Source organism: Corvus hawaiiensis, chromosome 24, assembly GCF_020740725.1.
Source record: "Corvus hawaiiensis isolate bCorHaw1 chromosome 24, bCorHaw1.pri.cur, whole genome shotgun sequence".
Lineage (NCBI taxonomy): Eukaryota > Metazoa > Chordata > Aves > Passeriformes > Corvidae > Corvus > Corvus hawaiiensis.
In genome coordinates this window covers 2,225,581-2,247,290 of record NC_063236.1, presented here as the reverse complement: position 1 = coordinate 2,247,290, position 21,710 = coordinate 2,225,581, and the positions used below count along the sequence as shown (strand labels likewise).

General features: G+C 51.0%; 1 protein-coding gene across 1 annotated transcript; it reads left to right on the top strand.

Annotated features, from left to right (window-relative positions):
- Positions 1 to 14,014: 14,014 nt before the first annotated feature.
- On the top strand, positions 14,015 to 21,341 carry LOC125337738 (keratin, type II cytoskeletal 4-like). The gene is made up of 9 exons (XM_048327803.1): positions 14,015 to 14,650; positions 15,792 to 16,006; positions 17,042 to 17,102; positions 17,376 to 17,471; positions 18,204 to 18,368; positions 18,862 to 18,987; positions 19,545 to 19,765; positions 20,126 to 20,154; positions 20,268 to 21,341. Exons 1-9 carry the CDS (start codon positions 14,105 to 14,107, stop codon positions 20,669 to 20,671), a joined length of 1,863 nt encoding a protein of 620 aa, XP_048183760.1. The 5' UTR covers positions 14,015 to 14,104; the 3' UTR covers positions 20,672 to 21,341.
- The last annotated feature ends 369 nt before the right edge of the window (positions 21,342 to 21,710 follow it).

Below are 21,710 nucleotides of genomic sequence, written 5' to 3'. Positions count from 1 at the left end.
CATATTTTGTCTCTCAATTTTTCCATAGACAATATTTAAAGGTGAAAATAGACTCTGGGGAGAAGTAAAGAGACGTTTGGATTCTCTGTAGGCAGTTTGGGACATGGTGGGGCTCAGGTGCCACTGGGGTTTGCTCTGGTTTATTTATCTCCTCAGAGCATATCACGTAAGACATTTTAGAGACCAATTAACAATTGATGTCAAGGATTTCCAGAAACCTCCAAAATAATCCTGAGCACCACATGGTGGTGTTTTCCAGCCTATTGCAACCTCCTAACAGCGTATTGGTTTGATCCTTCCATGTCAGACCAGTTGAATGAAGATGAATTCAACACTGCCCTTCTGGGCTCACAGGTCTGGTGATCAGGGCTGTGGGACCAGAGTCATGTTTCAGACATAACAACTTTGCTTTAGTGGCTTTGGGGATGACAAAGTGTTATTTGAACTGTATGACTTAAAAGGCAATGAGATCTCTTGGCCATAATGGGGTGGGATTGACTTTGCCCTGGCTTTGGAGTCTCCCATGTTGAGCTCAGCAGGGTTGCTGGGGGTTTATTTCATGGAAAAAAATGACATTTCCATGGGGTGATTCATCTGGCCAAACACAGATGCCTAATTTAGCAAGAAATGCATCGAGCTTGAGGCTGTTGGCACCAATGGGATCTGTCCCAGCTCTGGAGGCAGCCCCGGGCAGGGGGATTAACCCAACACAGGTGTCCCATGCCAGGCGCCTGCAAGTTCCCAGGAATCCTCCCTGCCTCTCCCCGCCAGACCTGCAGACGTTATTATCACAGGGAATTTCTTCCTGTCTCCAGCGCAGGAAGAATTACAGGTCACACAGCCCCAGTAATCTCCCCACTCTCACAGGGCAAAATTCTAATTACAAACCTGAAAAAAGGGACAATTAAAGGGTGACAGGGGGAAGAAGATCAGCACCTTTGGGGAAGGGCAGGGGATGTCATTTCCATGCTGATAGTGGAAAACGCTTCATCCAGCTCTGACCAGCTGCGTGTCAGACCCTGGTGGGGTGAGGTGGATGCTTGTCCTCCACCTGTGCCCTCTCTACAACGAGGAATCCCAGTTCAGCAGTTTCATTTTTAATTGTCTCCAAGTAGATGGGATGGAGCCGCCTCGGTGGGGAATTCTGCCTCTGAGCTTGCTTCATTCACCACCTGCAAATGGAATTTGGAACTAGGAGTCCCTCACTTCAGGCAGCTCCCATTAATTGTGTGAACATCATGGATTCCCCATGTGGTGTCTGGATGTCACTCGGCCTTGGCCAAGTGTCCAGGAAACAGTGCAGCCCCAAACTTGGGTCTTGTGTCTGTGAGGAGGCCTGGCCATCCCTTCACAATCCATACTTGGAATGACTTGGCTTGGCTTTGTGCCAAGGCCACTTTCTGCTGGGTTTTGCTAAAAAGAGTTTCTTGAGGAAGAGGAGGGGGAGGAAGCCCTGCTTTGGGGCCAGAGTTTGGTCTTCACCTGCTTGACCTGACCCATTGCTCTTCCCTCTTCTCAGCCTTTATGGCCTGGAAAACCAGGAACTGGCCTTGCGTGGCATTCCCAGCTCAGAGGGGCGGGAGCCTGGCAAGCCCCAGGATTTCCAGAGCTTTCCCCCCCTGACCATTAAAGTCAGCCACCGAGGCAGCCCCAGACTAAGAGAGGACTCGAGCCTGGGCTGTCCCTGCAGGGCCTTGGGCTGAGCTCAGACAGGAGCCTGAAATATTCCAAGGGTGACTCTTCCCATTCCCGACTGAGGAAGCAGGAGGTGACTGCCTAATTTCAGAGGAATAATTAACTTTTAGTGGCCTGAATAATAGAGAGAAGAAAGGGAGATGATCCTGCCTCACCCAAAACAAGGGCAGCTCCTTTCCTCCTCCTCCTGGAGCCAACACCCAAATATTTTAAGCTATAATATTAGCAAACCAAAGAGGGAAATGAAGGCTGCATTTATTTTTCTTTCTCTGGCTACAGCTCTTAAGAATTTTATCACAGGAGCAAAGGGAAAAGGTTCACCTCAAATGGTTTTCAAGCCATTCATTAAAGCTGTAAAACAAGCTCAAAATCCTCTCCTGGCAAGGGATTGCTACTTGTCTTCCCAATATAAATCCTGTGTTTTAATCTTGGGGATTGTTTTGACTTTATTATTTTTATTTTCTTCTTAGTCTTAAGGAGTGTTTTGACTATTTTTCCCTTTCCAATAGCAACAAGTTCAAACACTCATTATAAGTTGGGGAAGTGGATTTTCTGTCAATTAAAAATAACCAGAGAAAACATTTTGATATTGGAGCAATGTCTCCATGAAGTTCTTTTAGAAAAAAGAAAATAGAAATACCAATCCAGGAATTTTATTCTATTAAATGTCTTGGGTTTGGTTGACTAATTGAATAAAATTAACTCCATCCCAACCAAACCCAGGACACCAAACCAAAGCCCACCATGGTCAAGGAGATGAAGAAGAGAAGGGGAAGAAGCAAAGCCATCCAGGCTGAGTGCATGGTCCAGGTCCTTTCCATCATCCAGGGGACACATGGACCACTCAGAGGATTCCTGCTCCAAAAACCGAACATGTGCTGCCAGAAGAGCAGCATGAGGAGAGGGGAGACTCTGCTCCCGCATCAGGAACCTCCCGCAGACACCTCCCCACCCTTCCTAACCAGCACCTTCCAGTTCAACCCTCCTGAGCAGGGTGGGACAATTCTGTTGTAAATTCAGCTTTAAAATAGCAGAGATTTCTGGCACCGATCCACCCAACCTGAGCTTAATTTATAGACTAGAAAGGTGAGGGTGGGGCCTGGCGCAGGTTGCCGAGAAAAGCTGTGGCTGCCCCATCCCTGGAAGGTCCAAGGCCAGGTTGGACAGGGCTTGGAGCAGCCTGGAATGGGATGGGCTTAAAGATCCTTCAATAAGATTCTTCTTCTCCTACATCATCCCTCTGGACTGAATTCACCAAGACCGGAATGTAGGAAGAGGAGGAAGAGGTGGGACTCTGACCGGAACAGAGAGAAAGCCGTCTCCCAGAAAGTCATCTCCCAGAAGTCCTGGCCACAGCGTGTCCCTGCAGCACAAGGCAGGAACAGCAGCACAACCGCAGCCCCAGGGGGAAGAACACCCATCTCAGTAAATATTCGAGCTGGTAATTAACCCCCACAGAATTAATGGAACAAGGAAACACTCTCCAAGCCAAGGCTGTCATTTAAGCTTCTCCACTTGCTCATTATTCCCCATGTGTGAGAGGTACCAAAATGTTTTCTTTATGTCAAAAGCTGACACCAACCACCACAAGCCAAACAAAACCGGGCGGGCTCAAGAGACGTTTCTTCCATCCAGCCTGCATAAGGAATCCAAGATAAGGAATATTTTCTTAAGTCTGCCACTGGACAGGCTCTTTCGCTGGCTTCTCTGCCCCTTCCTTCTCTCCTGACCTGGAATAGGATAAAGATCCTGAACCTCTGCACTTTAGAATTGAATGAGGAGTTTTTGAAGCCTTTTAGCTCAGGAGCAGCAGAAAAGGGAAAACCAAACTCATCCAGCCTTTGAATCAACAGTAACAGCAAAAATTGGATCAGATTCACTGGAACAAGGACCCTCTTCGGGCTCTGTGGAGAGGGTGGTGGTGGAGCACATCAGAAGGAGGCGAGAGGAACGTGAGGGGAGGACATTTGTGCCTTAGGCTTGGCTTTAATGATCTCAGAATCTGGGGAGTGCAGAGATTTGGTAGCAGAGGAGTTGGAGGATGAATCCTGGTCATGGTGATCCCAGTTGCTCTCACTATGCAAACAATGAAATGGCTGGAGCATGAGCAGAGGTCTGGGGATGAATCACCTGGGACTGTGAGAGATAAAGAAATCTCAGGAGCAAATCTGCCTCCTTGGCTGACAAGGCAGCAGTGGGATCTTTGCTTTACTCCATGGTGGATTCCTTACAGAGTCAAACTGGGAGTTGGACAGTCCCCAGTCATACCAGAATGGTTTGGTTTGGAAAATCCCACTTTAAACCAAATCAACCTGTGCCATTTCAGCTTCTGATTTTAGGTGTTAACAAAAAGGTTTAAATGTCTCAGAATTTCCTGGAGGACAGAAGGTGACTGATGAGTCCCCATCCCTGGAGGTGTCCAAGGAATGACTGGACGTGGCATTCAGAGCTCTGCTCTGGGTGACAAGGTGCGGATCAGTCCCAGGTTGGACTTGATGATCCTGGAAGGCTTTTCCAGCCTCAGTGATTCTGGGATTCTGTGATGCGGATGCAGATTTATGGCATCTTTTACCCAGGGAATGATTATCAGGGCTGATCTGGGGTTCCTTGTTTTCGGGTATCCAATTTTCAGTCTGTTTTCAGCTCCTGGGAAGTCCAGTGGTTTTAGTTCCCCTTTGCGACCCCAGATGAGATGGTCCAGCTCTTCTCCTGAGACATTGCTTTCTCTTCACTACCAAACACACCATTTACTACAACCCTTACTCCACTGTTACTCATTCCAGCACACAAAGGTGGAGCCAAGTGGGGGACTCGTAGCTGCACTGACGGGAAATCCAAGGTTGGATTTTCATCCCTGCAGCCCCAGGAAGGCGGGAACAAATGAGATCCAAAGAAGCTGCAACAGAGCAGATTGTGGATAAAGGCAGGTAAGAAATTAGTCCCTAATTAGTTCCTCCTGCCAACACTCATTCCTTGCAGTCAGACAGCTCCACAATCCACTCTTTATTCCAAAGCAAGTTGTTCCCTGTGATGTGGTCCATGTTACTAACGGGAGGGAGGGGGAAGGGTTTGGTCAGAGATCTGACTTGTGAATGGGTGGATCAAGGCAGGACAAAGATATTCCAGGCCTGTGGTCCAGGCTTAGCGTGTGGTGGAGGATTCTCCACCTCCTTGGATAAAACAAAGTGGGATCACGCAGGGTTTTTTCCTCCTCTGCTTAACACAACTTTCCTTTTAAGGTGGTTTTAGTGGAAATCCCAATTTTTTTTTGATTCTTCAGCCCTGGAACATGGGGAACCTTGGACTTATTTCTTTGGTGGCCAAACCAAACATCTGGGTAAATTCTGATCTAAATTTAAGTTGTTCAGGGTTTCTCTTCTACAACCATGAAACCTTCTCAGAGATTTACTCTTCCCAAAGCACAGATGAGCAGATTTATCTCTGTAAAAGTTGGACTTGGTGATCCTTTTGAGTCCCTTCCAACTGAGAATATTCTGTGATTCTGTGATTGTTCCTCTCCACTTTTTCCAGGGCTTTGTCATTGAGGTGGCTCGAGGAAGCTCCCAACCACAGACAACACCCTCCACAAATCTGCTCAGAAGAAAAGAAGGGAACCCAAGCCCCAAGCAGCCATGCAAAGCAGCCGAGTGTGAACCAGAGTCGCTGGTCCTGCCCTGGCTCTGGGAGCTGCGGGGCAGGGTGGGCTGGGGGAGGCAGGGACTGCTGAGATGTGTTTGAAGAGCAGCAATCCCTCCCTTTCTGTCCATAGGGAAATGCAGGTTGGGTTCGCTTTTTTCCTTGGAACACCCTCGTGCTCAGCACAGCCTAGAGCTGGGCTGTGTTACCCACCAGGGGTTACGGGCTGGTTCTGTATGGGAACAAAAATACCACCAATATTCTTCTGTCTCCACCCAACGCTCGCTGGCCATGGTCCAGCTCAGGAGGGGGATTTGTTCATTGCCAGGATTAAAGGAGGCTTCGGTGCTTTCCTGTGCAGTGAATCAGCTGGGTCTGGGCTGTAGCTGCAGGATGGAGACTCCCATTAGATAATTAGTTCTGCATTTCCCCAAAAGGGCTGCAAACGAGGGGTTTCACTCTGGACGGCGGCTTTTCTACAACCTTTAGGCACAAGGTTTGTGATGCCTCCATTGCTGTGGAAATGGACAGTTTTTGGGATATAGGCCCTGTTGGAAATCCCAGAGCACAGCCCAGAGCAGACTTCAAGGCTTTGAACCATAAAAGAGGGAGGAATCAGCTACTGAATATTATTGCCCAAGAGCAGCTTCCAGCTCTGGAGGAGCCCAGATGTTGACCTGAGATAAGGAATTAAACAGGACCTCTGCCAGCTGCCTTGAAATGGGCTATTTTGTACAACAAAAATTAAATTGGCAGCTACTATGTGAATAAAGTAAGGGGAAAGAAGGGAAAGGATAAAAACCATTCAGATTTTAAGGTTCTTGTTCAGTTTTGGGGTCAAAGAATGAGGATTCAGGGTAAAGGAGTGACCACTCTGCATCCAAGACCTCTGGATTCAGAGTGGGGGCCAAGAGCCTGCCCTGCAGAGCTCTTCGTGTGACAGTGATGAGGGTTTGGGTGGGAAGGAGGTGCTAAACCCTGCGGGGTAACAGGTAATTATGCCAAACCCAGTAGCAATCTCAGAAGCAACTGGTCCCCTTTATCATGAACTCTTGGAGTGACTTGAAAGGAGTTGCTCAAAGGAGCAGTGACGTTCTGGGGACAGCCCGGGGTGTTTGTCAGCCCTTAATGAAATGAGGCTGAGGAAGCCACAGCTGTCGTGCTCAGTAATTAAAGGGAAAGTAAAGCCTGCCATGTGTGCTTTGGGAGCAGCCTGGCTGCAGACGGGATCAGGAAGGCTGAGCTGAGCAGTGACAGCATTGCAAAAACACCCAGGAGGAAAAAAGACATTAAATTATCTCCAGGTGAAGCCAAGGAGGAGCTTGGAATACCAGGGGGGCAATTATTGGGATGCCTTGAACACCAAGCTGGCTTTGGATCATTGAGATTTCCACATGCAAACCATTCTGCATGGGGAACAAGAGACGCAGGTGCTTCACACTTCCTGGGATCACACGCAGTGCCCAGCAGGTGGATTTCCCCATGGGATATTAAGGGAGAAAATTCAACCACATTATAACAAGAACAAAGGGAATAACAAGGCCAAACATCGATGTGTGTTTGATGCTCTGAGAAATTACCTGAGTTCCCCCAGTGAGTGTCCCCAGTGTGTCTATCCTGCTGAGCTGAGGGGGAAGAGAGAGCCTGAATCACTTGGGGTCTGCTGAGCTGGAAATGAAAATGTGAATTTCTAACATCCCACTCAGCACAGTTTGCTCAGAAAAGTGTAGGTTTACCTACTTGTTTTCTTTGATCCTTCAACAGAGCATGGCCAGAGAGTCCTGTTGGTAGGAAACAGGGATTCATGGAATGGGTTGGGTTGGAAGGAACCTGAAAGCCCATCCAGTGCCACCGCTGCCATGGGCAGGGACACCTCCCACTGCCCCAGGCTGCTCCAAGCCCCAATGTCCAGCCTGGCCTTGGGCACTGCCAGGGATCCAGGGGCAGCCACAGCTGCTCTGGGCACCCTGTGCCAGGGCCTCCTCACCCTCCTGGGGAAGAACTTTTTCCTGATACCTAATCTAAACCTGCTGTCTTTTGGTGGGAAAGACATTCCCCCTTGTCCTGGCACTCCAGGCCCTCAGAAGTAGTCTCTCTCCATGTTTCTTGTTGTTTCCTTCAGGCACTGGAAGGCCACAATTAGGTCATCCCAGAGCCTTCTCTTCTCCAGGCTGAGCAATCCCAGTCCTCCCAGCCTTTCCTCACAGCAGCTGCTCCATCCCTTTAATCTCCATGGCCTCCCCTGGACCTGCTCCAGCAGCTCCATGTCCTGCCTGTGCAGGACCCCAGGGCTGGAGGCAGAACCCCGCCCTTGCCTGATGCCCACACTGGGACTCAGCCCAGGACAGGATTCACAGGAGGATTTTCCATTCCCATTTCTCTGTGCTGTTTCTTGGCTTTCTTTTCCAGTCATTCACTGCTGGGTTTTCTTGCAGCCCAGGTTCCCAAGCCTGGTGCCAATGGATGTTGAGAGGGGATCAGCTGGATTTCAAAGCTAGTATGGGCACATCTCTGGCCATGGAAGGAAGAGTTTCCCAAAACAGGAGATCTAGGTCAAACAGTGAAGGAATCCCCATCAGAAACAATGAAATCAGAGTGACTTGGCACCTCTGAAGGAAGCTGTGGCTGCCCCTTCCCTGGAAGTGTCCAAGGCCAGGCTGGATGGGGCTTGGAGCAGCCTGGGACAGTGGGAGGTGTCCCTGTCCATGGCAGGGGGCAGAACGAGATGAGCTTTAAGGTCCCTTCCAGCCCAAACCATTCTGTGGTTCTATGATTCCATGGCCTTGCTCAGAGGGGGGAGGAATCATCACTCCAGAGGTGCGATGGCTGTTGCTTTCCTTTATCTCCAGGAAAGTGTGGTTTCGTGGCTATTCAGGGTGTTAATCTCTGGAAATGGAGGTTCCAACCCTGCAGGCTTTGCTGAGCCAGGGACATAAAGAGTGTGGAGCCCAGTGATCCATCTGGCTGCTCCAGGGCACTGGAGCTTTAGGGAGCATTGGAGCAGGTGTTCCTGAGCATTAGGGCTGCAATGGAGGTGGTTGCCAATTCCCCCAGGACAAATCCTGCCTTTATCTCCACTTACTCCAGTGGAGAAACCATCCCACACGGCACACGCACCGAGCTGCCAGCGCTGGGGTGACACACCGAGGCTTTCTGTGTGTTGGTGGCAAAATGAATCACAAGAGTGACTCCAACCATTCATTAAGGTAATGGGTACATCCTCCAGAGTCTCAGCCTTCTGTCATCTCCTTAATCTGAGTGTCCATCTGGAAAGTTTAATGACTAGGTGCTCACCACACCATTGTTACTTCTCCTGCCTCGAATTTGTCCCTTTATTTTGCTGAGGCAGCTGTGGAGAGATAAGAACCTCTGCTCTTGGATCACCCTTCCCGGGCCCTGCTGACTCCTGTCTCCACGTTCTCCTGCAATGGTGGCTTTAGAAAATGATCTTTTCCTTGATGATCCCAAGCTCTCTCGTTGACTATTCATGGTCTCTCTCTTCAACTTGGTGCCTGGTTTTTAGGCAGCTGAATTTAGGTAAACGACTCATGCTGGAAGTGTTTTTATTTACTGGTTATCTCACCTGCCGAGTTGTTTTTACATGGCCTGTGAGAGGCTTTGACCTCTAACCAACATCTCTCCTTGTCCTTCTTCACTTTTAAATTCAGCACAGAGATCGTCTTGCTGATAAAATCTCACCATTCTCTGCTCCACTGCCAATAAACAGCATGAAATGTTTGTGCATTGGCTCCACTTCACTTTTGCTTTAAACAAAACTCTAAGTTTACGAAATTAACTCTGTTACATCAAGCACCTGCTCACTGAGCAGCTCCTCCCTGTGGTACTACAGATACTGGTGTGACACACAGACAGACTTTCAGACCTATGGATGGGAACTAGTTGAAATTCTGTGGCTGAATTTCCCTCCTCCCACACTCTTCCCTTTCACTCAGCTGCTGGAAGGCATCTCCGGAGTCCCCGGCTGGCTGCATGCATGAAGGAACACGTTTTCTGATTAAAACCATCTGTACCATAGAAGAGATGAGACAACTCCCCTGTGGAGCAGCACAGCCCTATTTCCCACCTCCAAATCTGATGTCCTCCCCGTGGGTGATTTTTTGCCAACCTTTTGCCAAAAGCCACTTCCAGTGGACACCTTGTGCCCTCAGGGGGCTCTCTGTCCACAGGGCAACTCCCTCCACTTCTCCTTCCCAGCTGCTCTGCTTTCATCCCGACACCACCACTCCGGTCCCACCCCATTACTTAGAGCCCTCCTGGTCCCTCAGCCCCGAGCACTGGCACAAAGTTGTCAAAATGCCTCACAAATTCCTACGCAAAGGAGGAATGTTCCAAAGGAAGGGGGTGGGCAGTTGTGGTGGTTGGTACAAAACCTCTTTGTCTCTTGTGAAAGGTGACTCCATGTGCTCCTCGTGTGAGACATCACCTCAGGGAGGGACATTTTACAGACCCATGGAATATCCTGAGTTGGAAAGGACACACCAGAATCATCAGTCCAGCTCCTGGCCCTGTACAAGACATCCCAAAAATTCCAAAAGTCATGTGCCTGAGAGCACTGCCCAATGTCTCCTGGAGCTCTCGCAGCCTTGGACCCGTGACCATTCCCTGGGGAGCCTGTTCAGTGCCCCACCACCCTCAGAACATTTTCCCAATATCCACCCCTACCCCCCTGACACAGCTCCAGCTGTTCCCTGGGTGCTGTCCCTGCTCACAGAGAGCAGAGAATGGAGCTGCCCCTTGGGATGAAGATGTGGCCCCTGATGAGTCTCCCCTCAGTCTCCTCCAGGCTGACTTCGTATAGACCCTCCAGACCCTTCCCCATCCCCTTCCCCATCTCTCTGTCCCTCCTTTGGACCCTCTCCAACCTCTTTAGGTCTTCCTTATATTGTGGCACCCAAATCTGCCCCCCAAATGGAGGTGAGGCTGCCTCAGCCCAGAGCAGAGCAGGACAATCCCCCTCCCTGGCCTGACCGGGCTGGGCCTGGTGCCCCCAGGACAACAGTCCCTGCTGGCTGCCAGAGCACACAGGTGGATCCTATTGGCTCATTTTGTTCTCTGAGCAGACTGTCACCACACCCAACACTGGTGATGGGACCACACAGGTCACCTACAGTCCAGCATGAGGAAGGGAGAAGTTTTGGGAAGGTCGCACCTGGAAACACCTCAAGTGCAAGTGGTGCATATGGGCAGGAATCATGGAACAGCCTAGAAGGAACCTCAGGAATTATCTTTTCCATCTCTTTGCCCCAAAGCAGCATAAATGGACGGGGACGGTCCAGGCTGAGGGTGAGGAGCGGCTGTGGAGCAAGGTTACTGGTTCCCAGTTTCAGATCATCATCTCTACCCCAGTCCCCACTAATCCCTGTCTGCTTTGATGTGGGAGCCGAATCAAGCTGCACTTAAGAGATGGGGAACCTTTGGAGAGCAGGACGAGCAAAACCAGCAGGAGGTGTCCCGGGGGCCTCGTTAACCCTTTTAATGGTGACTTCGTGTCCTTTCTGCAGGGAGCCACAGAACCTGCCCAGCCTGCAGGGAGGGAGGGAGAGCACCACCACCACCAGGCCCCGACAGCTGCGTTTTTCAAGGAGAGGGTCTTAAAAAGCACTTTTCTCACTGGGACAAAGCAGACTCAGGAGGTTGTCAGATGGTTTTTCCAGCCAGAATCCCAACAAGAGGTTGGAAATCCCCCTAGGCTCTCCCTGTCTGCAGGGGTGGCTTAGCAGGTCCCAGTTTAGTAGGTGCTTAAGCAGAATGAATTTATCTGGGCACATGTAAATATTGAAGGTGTTAAAGTCTCATGAAAGCCACCACAACTCAAGGAATGTTTAGGGCCAAGCAGCTCAGGGGTTTCCCCTGTAAACCTGGGTAGAAGCTGTAGGTTTAAATCAAAGATGAATCCCTGAGAGAAGCGGTTTCATATCCTCCTTGGAAAGAGGGAGGTTGGTCCCTCTCTGCCAACACCATCTCACCCACAACCAGCCAGGACAAAGTGTGAACACATGAAAATATCTCAAGGAAGATGACCTGTGCATGAAAGTCATCACAACCCTTCTGCTGGGAAGCCCAAATCCCACTGGAATCCTTCCTGCTTTGAAGTCGGTGGAACCTCCACCGTGTGACTCTGAACTGGCTTTGTGAAAGCTCAGCAGCTGCAAACCACAAGCACTGCCCTGGACTGGCTCTCTCTGATGTGCAAGGCTGGGCACCTGGAAAAGCCACTTCTTAGGGATACGAGCAGGAGCCAGAGGTTGAATATCAGGTTTGTTGTGGAGGAACAGCCCGACAGCTCTTCATTCACTACAAGGGATTGCTGGGCTTGCAGCTGGAGGAGGGTGATTGTCCCATGAGCAGCATTTTCCCTGTTTTCCAACAAACCCAGGGATCTGGAGGGTGTGCAGCCCTGAAATGTGTGTCACCTGTGTGGCACAAGGCACTCCATGGTGGGTGGCTGAGCAGAGACATGGGGGATAACTGGGACCTGAGCTCAGCCAGATGCAGATTTCTCCCAGCTGGAAAAACTGGGAAGTTGTTGTCCTCAGGGAAGAAGGGCTGTGTCTTTCTTGCCGTGAAGAGGAGCTGGAGTCTCTCTGTGGTCCTGCTGGGCAGCAGAGCTCAGAGCAGCGGCTGGTTCTGGTCCTGCAGCTGTGCAGGGCTGAGCCACGGAAAGCAGGACTAGAGCCCGGCTTCTCCCTGTTTTCAGCTTGCTCATGGTTGTGCCGGCCTAAAAAAGTTCATGAAAGTCATGTCTGGACCTCCCTAAGGGCTCAGTGCTGCTTTGTCCTATCCGTGAACACCCTGTCCCCAGGCAGTGCTCCACGTTTGACTTCAGACCACACACCCCGTGTCCTCTCCAGGGATTGCACCAACACTTTGGCTCAAAATAAAACTCATTTCCAAAATATTTCTTCTCTTTTCACTTGCATGCAAGAGGTCCCAGTGCTTGGATTACCTCGAAGTGACACGAAGGATGTGATGCCCAAAAGCTCATTTGATTTCCCCAGCTATCTGCAAATGAGAGTTCTGGGGGAGTGAAACGCGTTCTTGGCCACAACAGGGGGTTGGAATGAGATGAGTTTTAAGGTCTCTTCCAACCCAAACCATTCCATGACTCCATGATTCTGTGAAAGTACATCTCATTGCAAGATGTGCATCCCAATATACTCAGACCAGCATAGCTATAATGCAGCTACTACGCGATTATCATTAAATACAGTATTTTGGTCATTTCAACCCATTATGAGACCTGCTAAAAAAAAAGGAAAGATCCTTCGAGGAAATACTCCACAAATATTCTAAATTTCCTGATTCTTTTTCCTGACTTTTAATTCAAGACAATGCATTCCATGTCGACAAAAGCACTGAGTCCTCCCAGAACCAGTTCATTTTGCCCCAGCAAAGATGTAAAGATTTCTCAGGGCAAGCTCTGCAATTCCATGTGTTTCTGTGATTAGACCCCTTTTTTAAGGCAAAAAAGGAACCTTATTTGTTTCCAAGCAAATTCAAAAATCTTTTTAAGAATTTTAATTAAGACAGGACGATGCCTTCTCATTACCAGTATTACTGGAGGGATTTAATGTCAAAAAGGTATGTCATAGGAACACCAGACAAAACCTTCTCTCCAGCTGACATTTCTCAACCGGTTTGTAACACTTCACTTCCCTACTTTGTCACTTCTCCCGTTCTCGTGAATCTGCTGCATGCCCCAGTCCCATCACGCCCAGATTCGAAATTTAGCACCTTCCCTGGGCACATAACTCAGCAATAAATCACTGCCATTTCCCAGAAATTCCTTATCTTCAATCCCGTGTATTCTGAGCGGCAGAGGAAGCCCCGTTGGGCCCTGGCACAGGGTGCCCAGAGAAGCTGTGGCTGCCCCATCCCTGGAAGTGTCCCAGGCCAGGCTGGATGAGGCTTAGAACAACCTGGGACAGTGGAAGGTGTCCCTGCTCACTGCAGAGGGTGGGATGGGATGAGCTTTAAGGTCCCCTCCAACCCAAACCATTCCATGATTCCATGATTCTGTGAATCCCCAGCTTCCCAGAGCATCCTCCCCATGACCAAACTCATCCTCGGCACCACCTCACGCTGTTCCTTCTCCATCAATACAGAAACCACCAACCCCATCCTGCTGGTCAGCACCTGAATTCTCTCCGAGAGCCACAGCCATCCCCACAAGAGGAAGGAATAAATGCTTACGAGAACACTCCCAGCAACGTCAGTGCTGAGCTGGGATGGATCCGCCTTCCCTCTCCCTGTCACCAGCGGTCATTGCCCAACAGCCTGCCCGGAGCTGGCCACGGACCCTGGAAGGGGCGGCATCGCCACGACATTTTGCAGGAGGTCCTGAAACGTAATTAAACGCTGTGGTGAAACCAAACCGTAAACAAGCCATGAATAAAACCCCCTTGAATTATTTTGCTAAACTATAATTACACAATAAGGAAGCAGATTAATTAAGTAAAATATAAGTCCTGAAACTGAAGCTTGCAAGCAAAGCAGTTTATTTTAATTTCCACATTATTTCATATGAGATAGAAGTGTTTGCTGTGGGTTTAAAATGTTGGAATCCATTCCTTGCTGCCAGGCAGACCAAACCCAGTGGATAAATTAAATTTTTGCATCTGAGGCACCTCCTGAAATGTATATAAGGAGAAGGGCTCTGCCTCAGAGGAGCTAAAGGAGATCTCCTTCTTCCAGTCCCTGCTCCTCTCTTGCTCCTCCGCGTCGCCGTTACTGCCCGCCCACCCCAGCCACCATGAGCCGACAGTGCTACACCTCTGGCTCCATCCTGGGAAGACGAGGCTTCTCCTCGGCATCTGCCGTCTGCGGCCTGGGCAGGGCCAACAGCAGCTCGGCCTCCGTGTGCCAGCCCGTGGGACGGAGGTGTGGGATCGGCGGCTTCAGCAGCCGCAGCGTCTGTGACCTGGGCAGAGGGCAAAGGATTTCCTTCGGTGGGAGCTGCCGCAGTGGCGTCTACGGCGGTGCTGGCGTTGGGCGCTGCGGTGTCGCTTACGGCGGGGGCCGCTTTGGCACCGTCGTGGGCTTTGGGAACTGTGCGAGCTTCGGGGGCCTGGGCAGCTACAGAGGCCTGGGGGATGGCGTGGCCGTGGGGGGCTACGGCGGTGGCATCAGCATCGGCCTCGGCGGAGGGAGGTCCGAGGGGATTCGCGGCGTCAGCATCCACCCCGAGCTCCTCAAGCCCCTGTGCGTGGGCGTGGACCCTGAGGAGTGCCAAGTGCGGACCCACGAGAAGGAGCAGATCAAGAACCTCAACAACCAGTTCGCCTGTTTCATCGACAAGGTGAGAGCCCACTTTCCCTGCCCCGCGTCCCTCAGCTCCCAGGGCTGCATGTCCCCAGAGACAACATTGGGAGCTCTTTCTCCTGGTACCCTGGTATTTAAACATTTCTGATGAACCATGGTGGTCCTGGCCTGGAGACCCTCTGGATTTAAGCCCTGCACCAAGGCAACACCACCAGTGTTGTACCTTTGGATGGTCACCAACCTGCTAAAGAGCTCAGTCAGGAGCAGCTCCAAGGACACAGTAAATGCAAACCTGTGAGTGATGAGATGGAGACACAGAAGGATAGGAGATTTTAATCCAAGTGTATAACCTGATGTTGCTCTTACAAACCTATAAACTCCAAAGGACTTCTGCATTCTTAAAATAGTTTGTGTTTCATGAAGGTGATGTGGAAGGATGAATTTAACTAAAACGGGAGGAACTATTTTAATTTCTCTGTCCCTCTACTCTGTGAATGAAATGATTTGGTGAGTTCCTAAAAAGATGTAATTTATCATTGTTTTCTTGGCTATGTTTAAGGGTTTTCACGACTGTTTAGAGAGCTGTTATGGGAAAGAATTTTTCAAGCAGCAAAGAAAATCTGCTCTGTCTGATCTGATCTTGATTTTCCTGGAGAGTTGTTCTGCAACTGGAAAGACTGAATCCACCCAGGAGCAGCAACTCCTGCTTCCTCCCATTTGTAATATGACTTATTCATGACCCATCAAGGTCTTAGAGAGCCCTTTAATCTAGCAGTGAAAGGCATGATAAGTATCCATGATTGGAGTTTAGATCAGATACATCCAAATGAGGTCCTGGATGGAGCTTTTAGTGCTGAGAAAGACTTGTTACTGCCCTGGGCCTGTCAGGAGGCCAAGGATCCGGTTCTGGGGGAGAAGGGGAGGTGTCTGGCTGAACCAGCGTTGGTTGAACCCAGGACTGGCCTCAGCACAGAGTGAAGGCACTGATGTTGCTCAGCCTGAGATTCGAGTCCTGGGTGGGACCAGTTTAGCTCAGAGAAGATGCCGGTCCCATTCAACCCCCTGAGACAGCAGCACCTGGCCATTTGCAATTCTGATTTGATTTTCACTTTTCCCTTTGGGAAGTGGAGAAACCCTGGCACAGGAGGGCCTGACTCTCCCATCTCTTCCCTGCCCAGGTGCGGCTGCTAGAGCAGCAGAACAAGGTGCTGACCACCAAGTGGGAGCTGCTGCAGCAGTATGTGCTCCCAGCTTCCCGGAGAAACTTGGAGCCTGTGTTTGAGAACTTCATCTGCAACCTGAGGAAGCAGCTGGAGTGTGTGATGGGGGAGCGTGAGCGGCTGGAGAATGAGGAGCGGTGCCTGCGGGACCTGGTCCAGGAGTTCAAGTGCAAGTAAGTCACACACAGGGAAGCAGCAGACCCAGACACTGCTGGCCTGGGGGTGTTCCTGAGTGTGAATCTACGGGAATTGCACTGCATGGATCCAAAAACTGGGGCACAGGGCAAGGCTCCGCAGTACTGGGCGAGTTTCCTGCACTGGACACCCAGTGCTGCACTGGGAGATGCTGGTGCTGGACTGGGAGAGGTTTTCAACCCCAGTTTCTTTAGGGAGCAGGATAGGAAACCAGTTTTCCTCGGCCTCCTGCACAGCCCTGTGGTTTGCCATATCAAGTTTCCCCCGTCAGCTGTGCCTGTATCTTCCCCAGTGCCATCCATTCCCACAAAACCCTCAGCCAAATTTCTCCACCCCACTCTTTACCCACATCATGTTGGGATACATTCTCTCTTCCCAGAGGGAATGTGGGAATTTCTTTTTCTAATCTAAGCTGCAGATACTCCTAAAAATCTCCCTGTGTACTCTGCTAAGCCACAAACCAGGTCACTGGATCAACCTTTCCCCAGAGTTCATCGTCTCAGGTGTTTTTTCTTGCTGAGCCACCACCGAGCAGGTCCAAGTCACAGAATCAGCATCTTGTGAAAGTTCTTCCAGGTCCCAATTACTGAGTCATTATGCCCTGACTGTGCTCCCCACTGCACCCTGGAGTTTCGCAGGTTGCTCAAGCTCCTGACCTTCCCCTGGGGCATTTTGGCCACAGTCTCCCCAGAAACACTCTGAGCAGAGTCCTGCATGCTCTGGAAAAACATCTCACAAAGCAGCAGAGCTGGAAGCAGCAATCCAAGCCTCCAGCTTTGCATTTCTGGTGGTTTGGCTGGATTTTCCTCTGGCTTCAGCCACCCAAGCCGCTGGTGTGGCTAAAACAGATGAATAAATCCCAGTGAGGGGGTAAGAAACAGCAACGAAGCAAAAATAGTGATAAAAAATGAGGTGCAAAGAGAAATCTCATTTTCCATGGTCTGCACTGGCTGGTTGGGTGATGGAGACGGGACCCCCAGGGCTCAGCATCCCCCCACTCCACTTTCCTGCAGGTACGAAGATGAGATCAACAAGCGCACGGCGGCAGAGAATGAGTTCGTGGTGCTCAAGAAGGTGAGTCAGGAGCAGCTGGGGGTAGCCAAACCCTGGGCGTGAGGCCCGTGGGAGAAGTGGGGGGTCCTGGCACCATGGCACAGCCTGATGGCCCAAAAATGAGGCAACCCAAGGAATCTGGAGGGCCTCTCTGAGGTTTTCAGCACATGCAGCCCAAACCCAGATAGTGCTGAGGGCTGGAAGTAGTGGGGTTTCTCCAAATCTAAAGAAAACCTGGGGTTTGCCACAGTCGCTCCTTCACCTCTTTTCACCTAATTCCTGGTATCTCTCCAGGATGTGGATTGTCTCTACCTGACCAAGGAGGAGCTGGAGGTGAGGGTGGGTCTCCTGCGGCAGCAGCTGGAGTTCCTGAAGTGCATCTACGCTGAGGTAAGAGCCCAATCTGCTCCCTGGGGGAGGCATCATCTCCTGCCCTCCCCACCCAAGTCTTACACCAAGAGTGCAGGGAAAGGTGTTCTTCCTGAAAATCCTGGAATTGCAGCCCAGAACTCTGTCTTTAGATGTATTTGATAACAACACTGTTGCACCTACTTTGGGAAGGCAAAGGGGGTCTTGGTTGTCTCCTACTTTGCTGCCCACAAAGGGGTTTTTGCCTGAAAACCTCTCAAATTCTAATCCAAACCATCCCTGGGTTGGCCGAATATTTTTAGCTCTTGTTCTTTTTACATTAGTCAAAATATTTTTATGAAAATATCACTTCTGTCTAAAATTCCGTGAGTTTTTAACAAAACACACAGGGGACACTTTGCACTGACACCTTTTTGAGCTAAACCCCTTTAACTGGGGGCAGTGGGGCCCAAAGAAGCCAGGCCCGAGGGATTCCCAGTCCAGCAGAGCACTGGCACAGCCAGGAATGCAGGAGTGGGTTGCTCCAGCAGGATTCCCCGCCCTTCCTTCGGGAGCTGCACACAGCCATCCCACGTTGTGCCACCAAAACAGGTCCCAGCTGCCAGGTCTTGCTGGACACGAGTCACCCAGCTGGAGAACCCCATGTTGGGAGGTCATGGGAGAACCTCCTCCAACCAGACCTCCCTTGCTGGGGTTGCCATTGGCCTGGCTGGGGCTGGTTGAGGGAATGGGACTGACGCTCTGGTCCTGCAGGAGAGAGCTCAGCTGGACTGTCAGCTGTGTGACACCTCTGTCATCGTGCAAATGGACAACAGCCGGGACCTGGACATGGAGGGCATCATCAAAAGCGTGGAGTGCTGCTATGAGGAGATCGCCCAGAAGAGCAAGGCCGAGGTGGAGGCTTTCTACCAAACCAGGGTGAGTATTCCATGAATTTTCATGACAGACCATTTCTGAGACCGTTTCTGAGACCATTTCTGAGACCATTCCCGTCCTCCATGATGCAACTTTAACCCACTCCACATTGTGTACTAGCTGCAGTTTGCTATAGAAAGTGCCAAAAAACCCAAACCCAAACCCAAGCCAACCTTCAAAGTGTGGTTTGAGACATTTCGGTACAAGCAGAGCAGATCAGGGCGTTCAGAGATGTCCCCTTTGTGCACCCTCAGGTGCATCCCCACTTCCCAAAGGGCAAATCATAGAACCCTAAGACTGGAAAAGACCTCCAAGATCAGCAAGTCCAGGACTCACCTGAGGCTGTCGCCTTGTCTGTGCTGAGGCCGTGGCTGGGTGGTGCCCCGGGGGCACTGACCCCCGTGCAGCTCCAGAGATTTCCATCTTCCTGGGAAGGTAGGGGGCCTGAGAAGGGGAGATTTGGGTGCATTGACATCATCCTCTTCCTGTGCAACAGCTGGAGGAGCTCCACAGCAGCCGGGGCAAGTTCTGTGATGACCTGAGGAATAACCAGAGCGAGATTGCCGAGCTCAACAGGATGATCCAGAAGCTGCAGTGTGAGTCGGACAACGTGAAGAAACAGGTAGGACCAAGGGATGGATCCAGCTGGGAGCTCAGCTCCTCCGTCAAAGGGCATCGTCCTACCAGCTCCCACCCTGTGGAGCTGCAAAGAACCCCCCACCCCAGATTAGATCTGTTTTAACTTCTCATCTGCTGGTCATGCACACTAAAAAGCAGATCTCACCTCACAAATAAGAAGTGCATTGGTTTGGCTGTGCCAGAATCAGTGTTTGCTGTGGGCTCCCACCCGGTTGCAGCCAACAGATCCCATCACCTTCATCCCAAAAAGCTTGGCCACCACAAATCCAGCCTAAATCTTGGCTCTCTGGCACTTCCTGGCTGGGAAGTAAGGGGTCACATGAGCAACCCTGTGGAGATACCCCTTAATATCACCCCGACTTCCCTCTTGCCCAGAGAAATTGTGGCTGGAAGTGTCTGGGGCCAGGTTGGATGTGGTTTGGAGCAGCCTGGGCTAGTGGAAGGTGGCCCTGCCCATGGCAGGAGATGGGACTGGATAGGCTTTGCTTTACTTTACTATACTGAAACTTTGTGGGAATGTCCTCCTGTGGCTGTCCCCAGATCTCAGCCCTGCAGACGGCCATCTGTGATGCTGAGCAACGGGGGGACTGCGCCCTCAAGGATGCCCGCCAGAAGCTGGTTGACCTGCAGACAGCTCTGCAGCAGGCCAAGGACAAGATGGCCTGTCTGCTCAGGGACTACCAGGAGCTGCTCAATGTCAAGCTGGCCCTGGACATTGAGATTGCCACTTACAGGACGCTGCTGGAGGGAGAAGAGAGCAGGTAGGAGCAGCCCTGGATGCACCTTGTAAGGAGGGTCAGCAAAAGGCAAGGGGAGGGAAAAGCAATGTTGCACCCAGGGGTACAGAGGGGAGCAGGGCCCCTTTTCTATCCCCATGGGTGTAGGAGGTGATCATCCTCTCATCCAAAAAGAGGATGGGATATCAGTATGACCATGGAATTCGGGACCCAACCCTGCAGTGCTTTGGTGGGCAATTTGAACAAGCACCTCTCACCCCGGTGCACCTAAGGGGCTGAAGGACCTGTCAGGTTTCTAAGGAGGCAGTGGCTGGGCTCTGCTTGCCTGCGTGTTTGCAGAATATGTCCCTAAATCCACCTCTGAGACGTTTCTTTCCTTGGCAGGATATGCACTGGCAACCCTGTGAGCGTAGGTGAGTTAATGAACCCCCCGTCGTTTCCTTACAAGCCTTTTAAGCTTGTAACCCTCCTTTGAAGCCGGGTTTTCACTGCTCTGGGCGTAACCGAGCCTGTTTTTCCCCCGCAGCCGTGGTCAGCGGCGGGGGCACGGTCGGGGAGTGCCGATCCCTGTCTGGAATCGGAGGCAAATGCACCGTCAAGACCGGAGGGGCCGGCGCGGGGCTGGGCATGGTCTCGTCCTTCGGCAACGCCGGGTTCAGCACCCGGAGCGTGGATTGTGTCCCCAAGGTCGGGGCAGGATTCGGGGCCAGAAGCGCGGTCAGCTGCGTGGGGAGGGAAGTGCTCACCGGGGTGGACGGGGTCCAGTGCGCCCCCGGGATGGGCAACCTGGGCAACCTGGGCAACCTGGGCAACGTGGTGTGCGCAGGGGTGGAGCAGTGCGGCGCCGGGCCCGTGCTCATCCCCGGGCCCCCGGGGGTCTGCGGGAACAGGTTCAGCACATCCGTGCGCGTGGTCAGGACGAGCCGGTAGAGACCGGCGGGGCCCGACACGGCAGATTTTATAATAATCAGCATTTCTGCAATAAAACAGTATTCCCTCTCCCTCTGACAGCCACAGGGATCACACAACCATGCGCTAGGACATCGCTCTGCCTAAACCCTTTGCCCGACAAACCCCACCCTCTCTCTGATGTCTTTCTTGGGGGAAACGCCCCCCTGCCCCCCTCAGCCAGGTGAGATTTTCATTTCAGAGACCATTCCTGTCTCCACACATCATCTTGGCTTTTCAATCACCCTTCCCTGCTCGACCCCTTTCCAGCAGAGACTAATGCAGCTATTGCAAAAGGATGAAAAATTTGGTCATCCCAACTTCAGAGAAGCCACAATTTAATTGTCTGAGACGAAGCTGCAGCTGTAATTTAACTTCTTTAATGACAGCAGAAAAATCCAATTTTTCCTGTTTACGAGAGGGTTGGGAATGCTTATGTAAATTGGTCCAGGTTGCTACACCGTGTTTGGTAGAGCAGATTTTAATTATGCCCCGACGAGCACCTTATATTTCTGTAGTTAAATGCATGCGTTGTTTTTCCTGTGTGTAATAGACGGAATTAAAGCTTTTAATGTGTAAGTGAACAGAGTTATTACCCTTCGCTTACTCCAGACTTTCAGCTGTACCTTCAATAAACGCCATGCATAATTCATGCTGCACTGCCTGGGCTTTATTTCCCTCCCTGATATTGCAAATCATAGAAGTTTCCTCAAACCTGAGTCTCCAAATGGGTGGAGTTTGGAGCTTCAAGAAGTTTTTGTCTGCTCTCCTTCCTGAAGCACCTTTGCATACCTTTATTCCATCCAATGATCAGTGTGGCCACAAGGAAGTCTGGAATGAGGCTCTTTAACCATCCGTGGGATAAGCAGTTTGCTTGGGATCTCTCACAGTGTCTGGGATCTCTGGAGACTGAACAAAAAGGCAGCCAGGCACTTGTTTAAAGAAATCAGTGAGAACCAGCTCAGGGAGTAACAGGAAAATAATCCTACACCACACCTGTGAAACCCCCCCATGAGAGTGG

Coding starts and splice junctions, on each gene's coding strand:
- LOC125337738 (XM_048327803.1), top strand. CDS start 14,105: ATGAGCCGACAGTGCTACACCTCTGGCTCCATCCTGGGAAGACGAGGC. Junction 14,651..15,791: donor TCGCCTGTTTCATCGACAAG/GTGAGAGCCCAC, acceptor TTCCCTGCCCAG/GTGCGGCTGCTAGAGCAGCA. Junction 17,472..18,203: donor TGAAGTGCATCTACGCTGAG/GTAAGAGCCCAA, acceptor CTGGTCCTGCAG/GAGAGAGCTCAGCTGGACTG.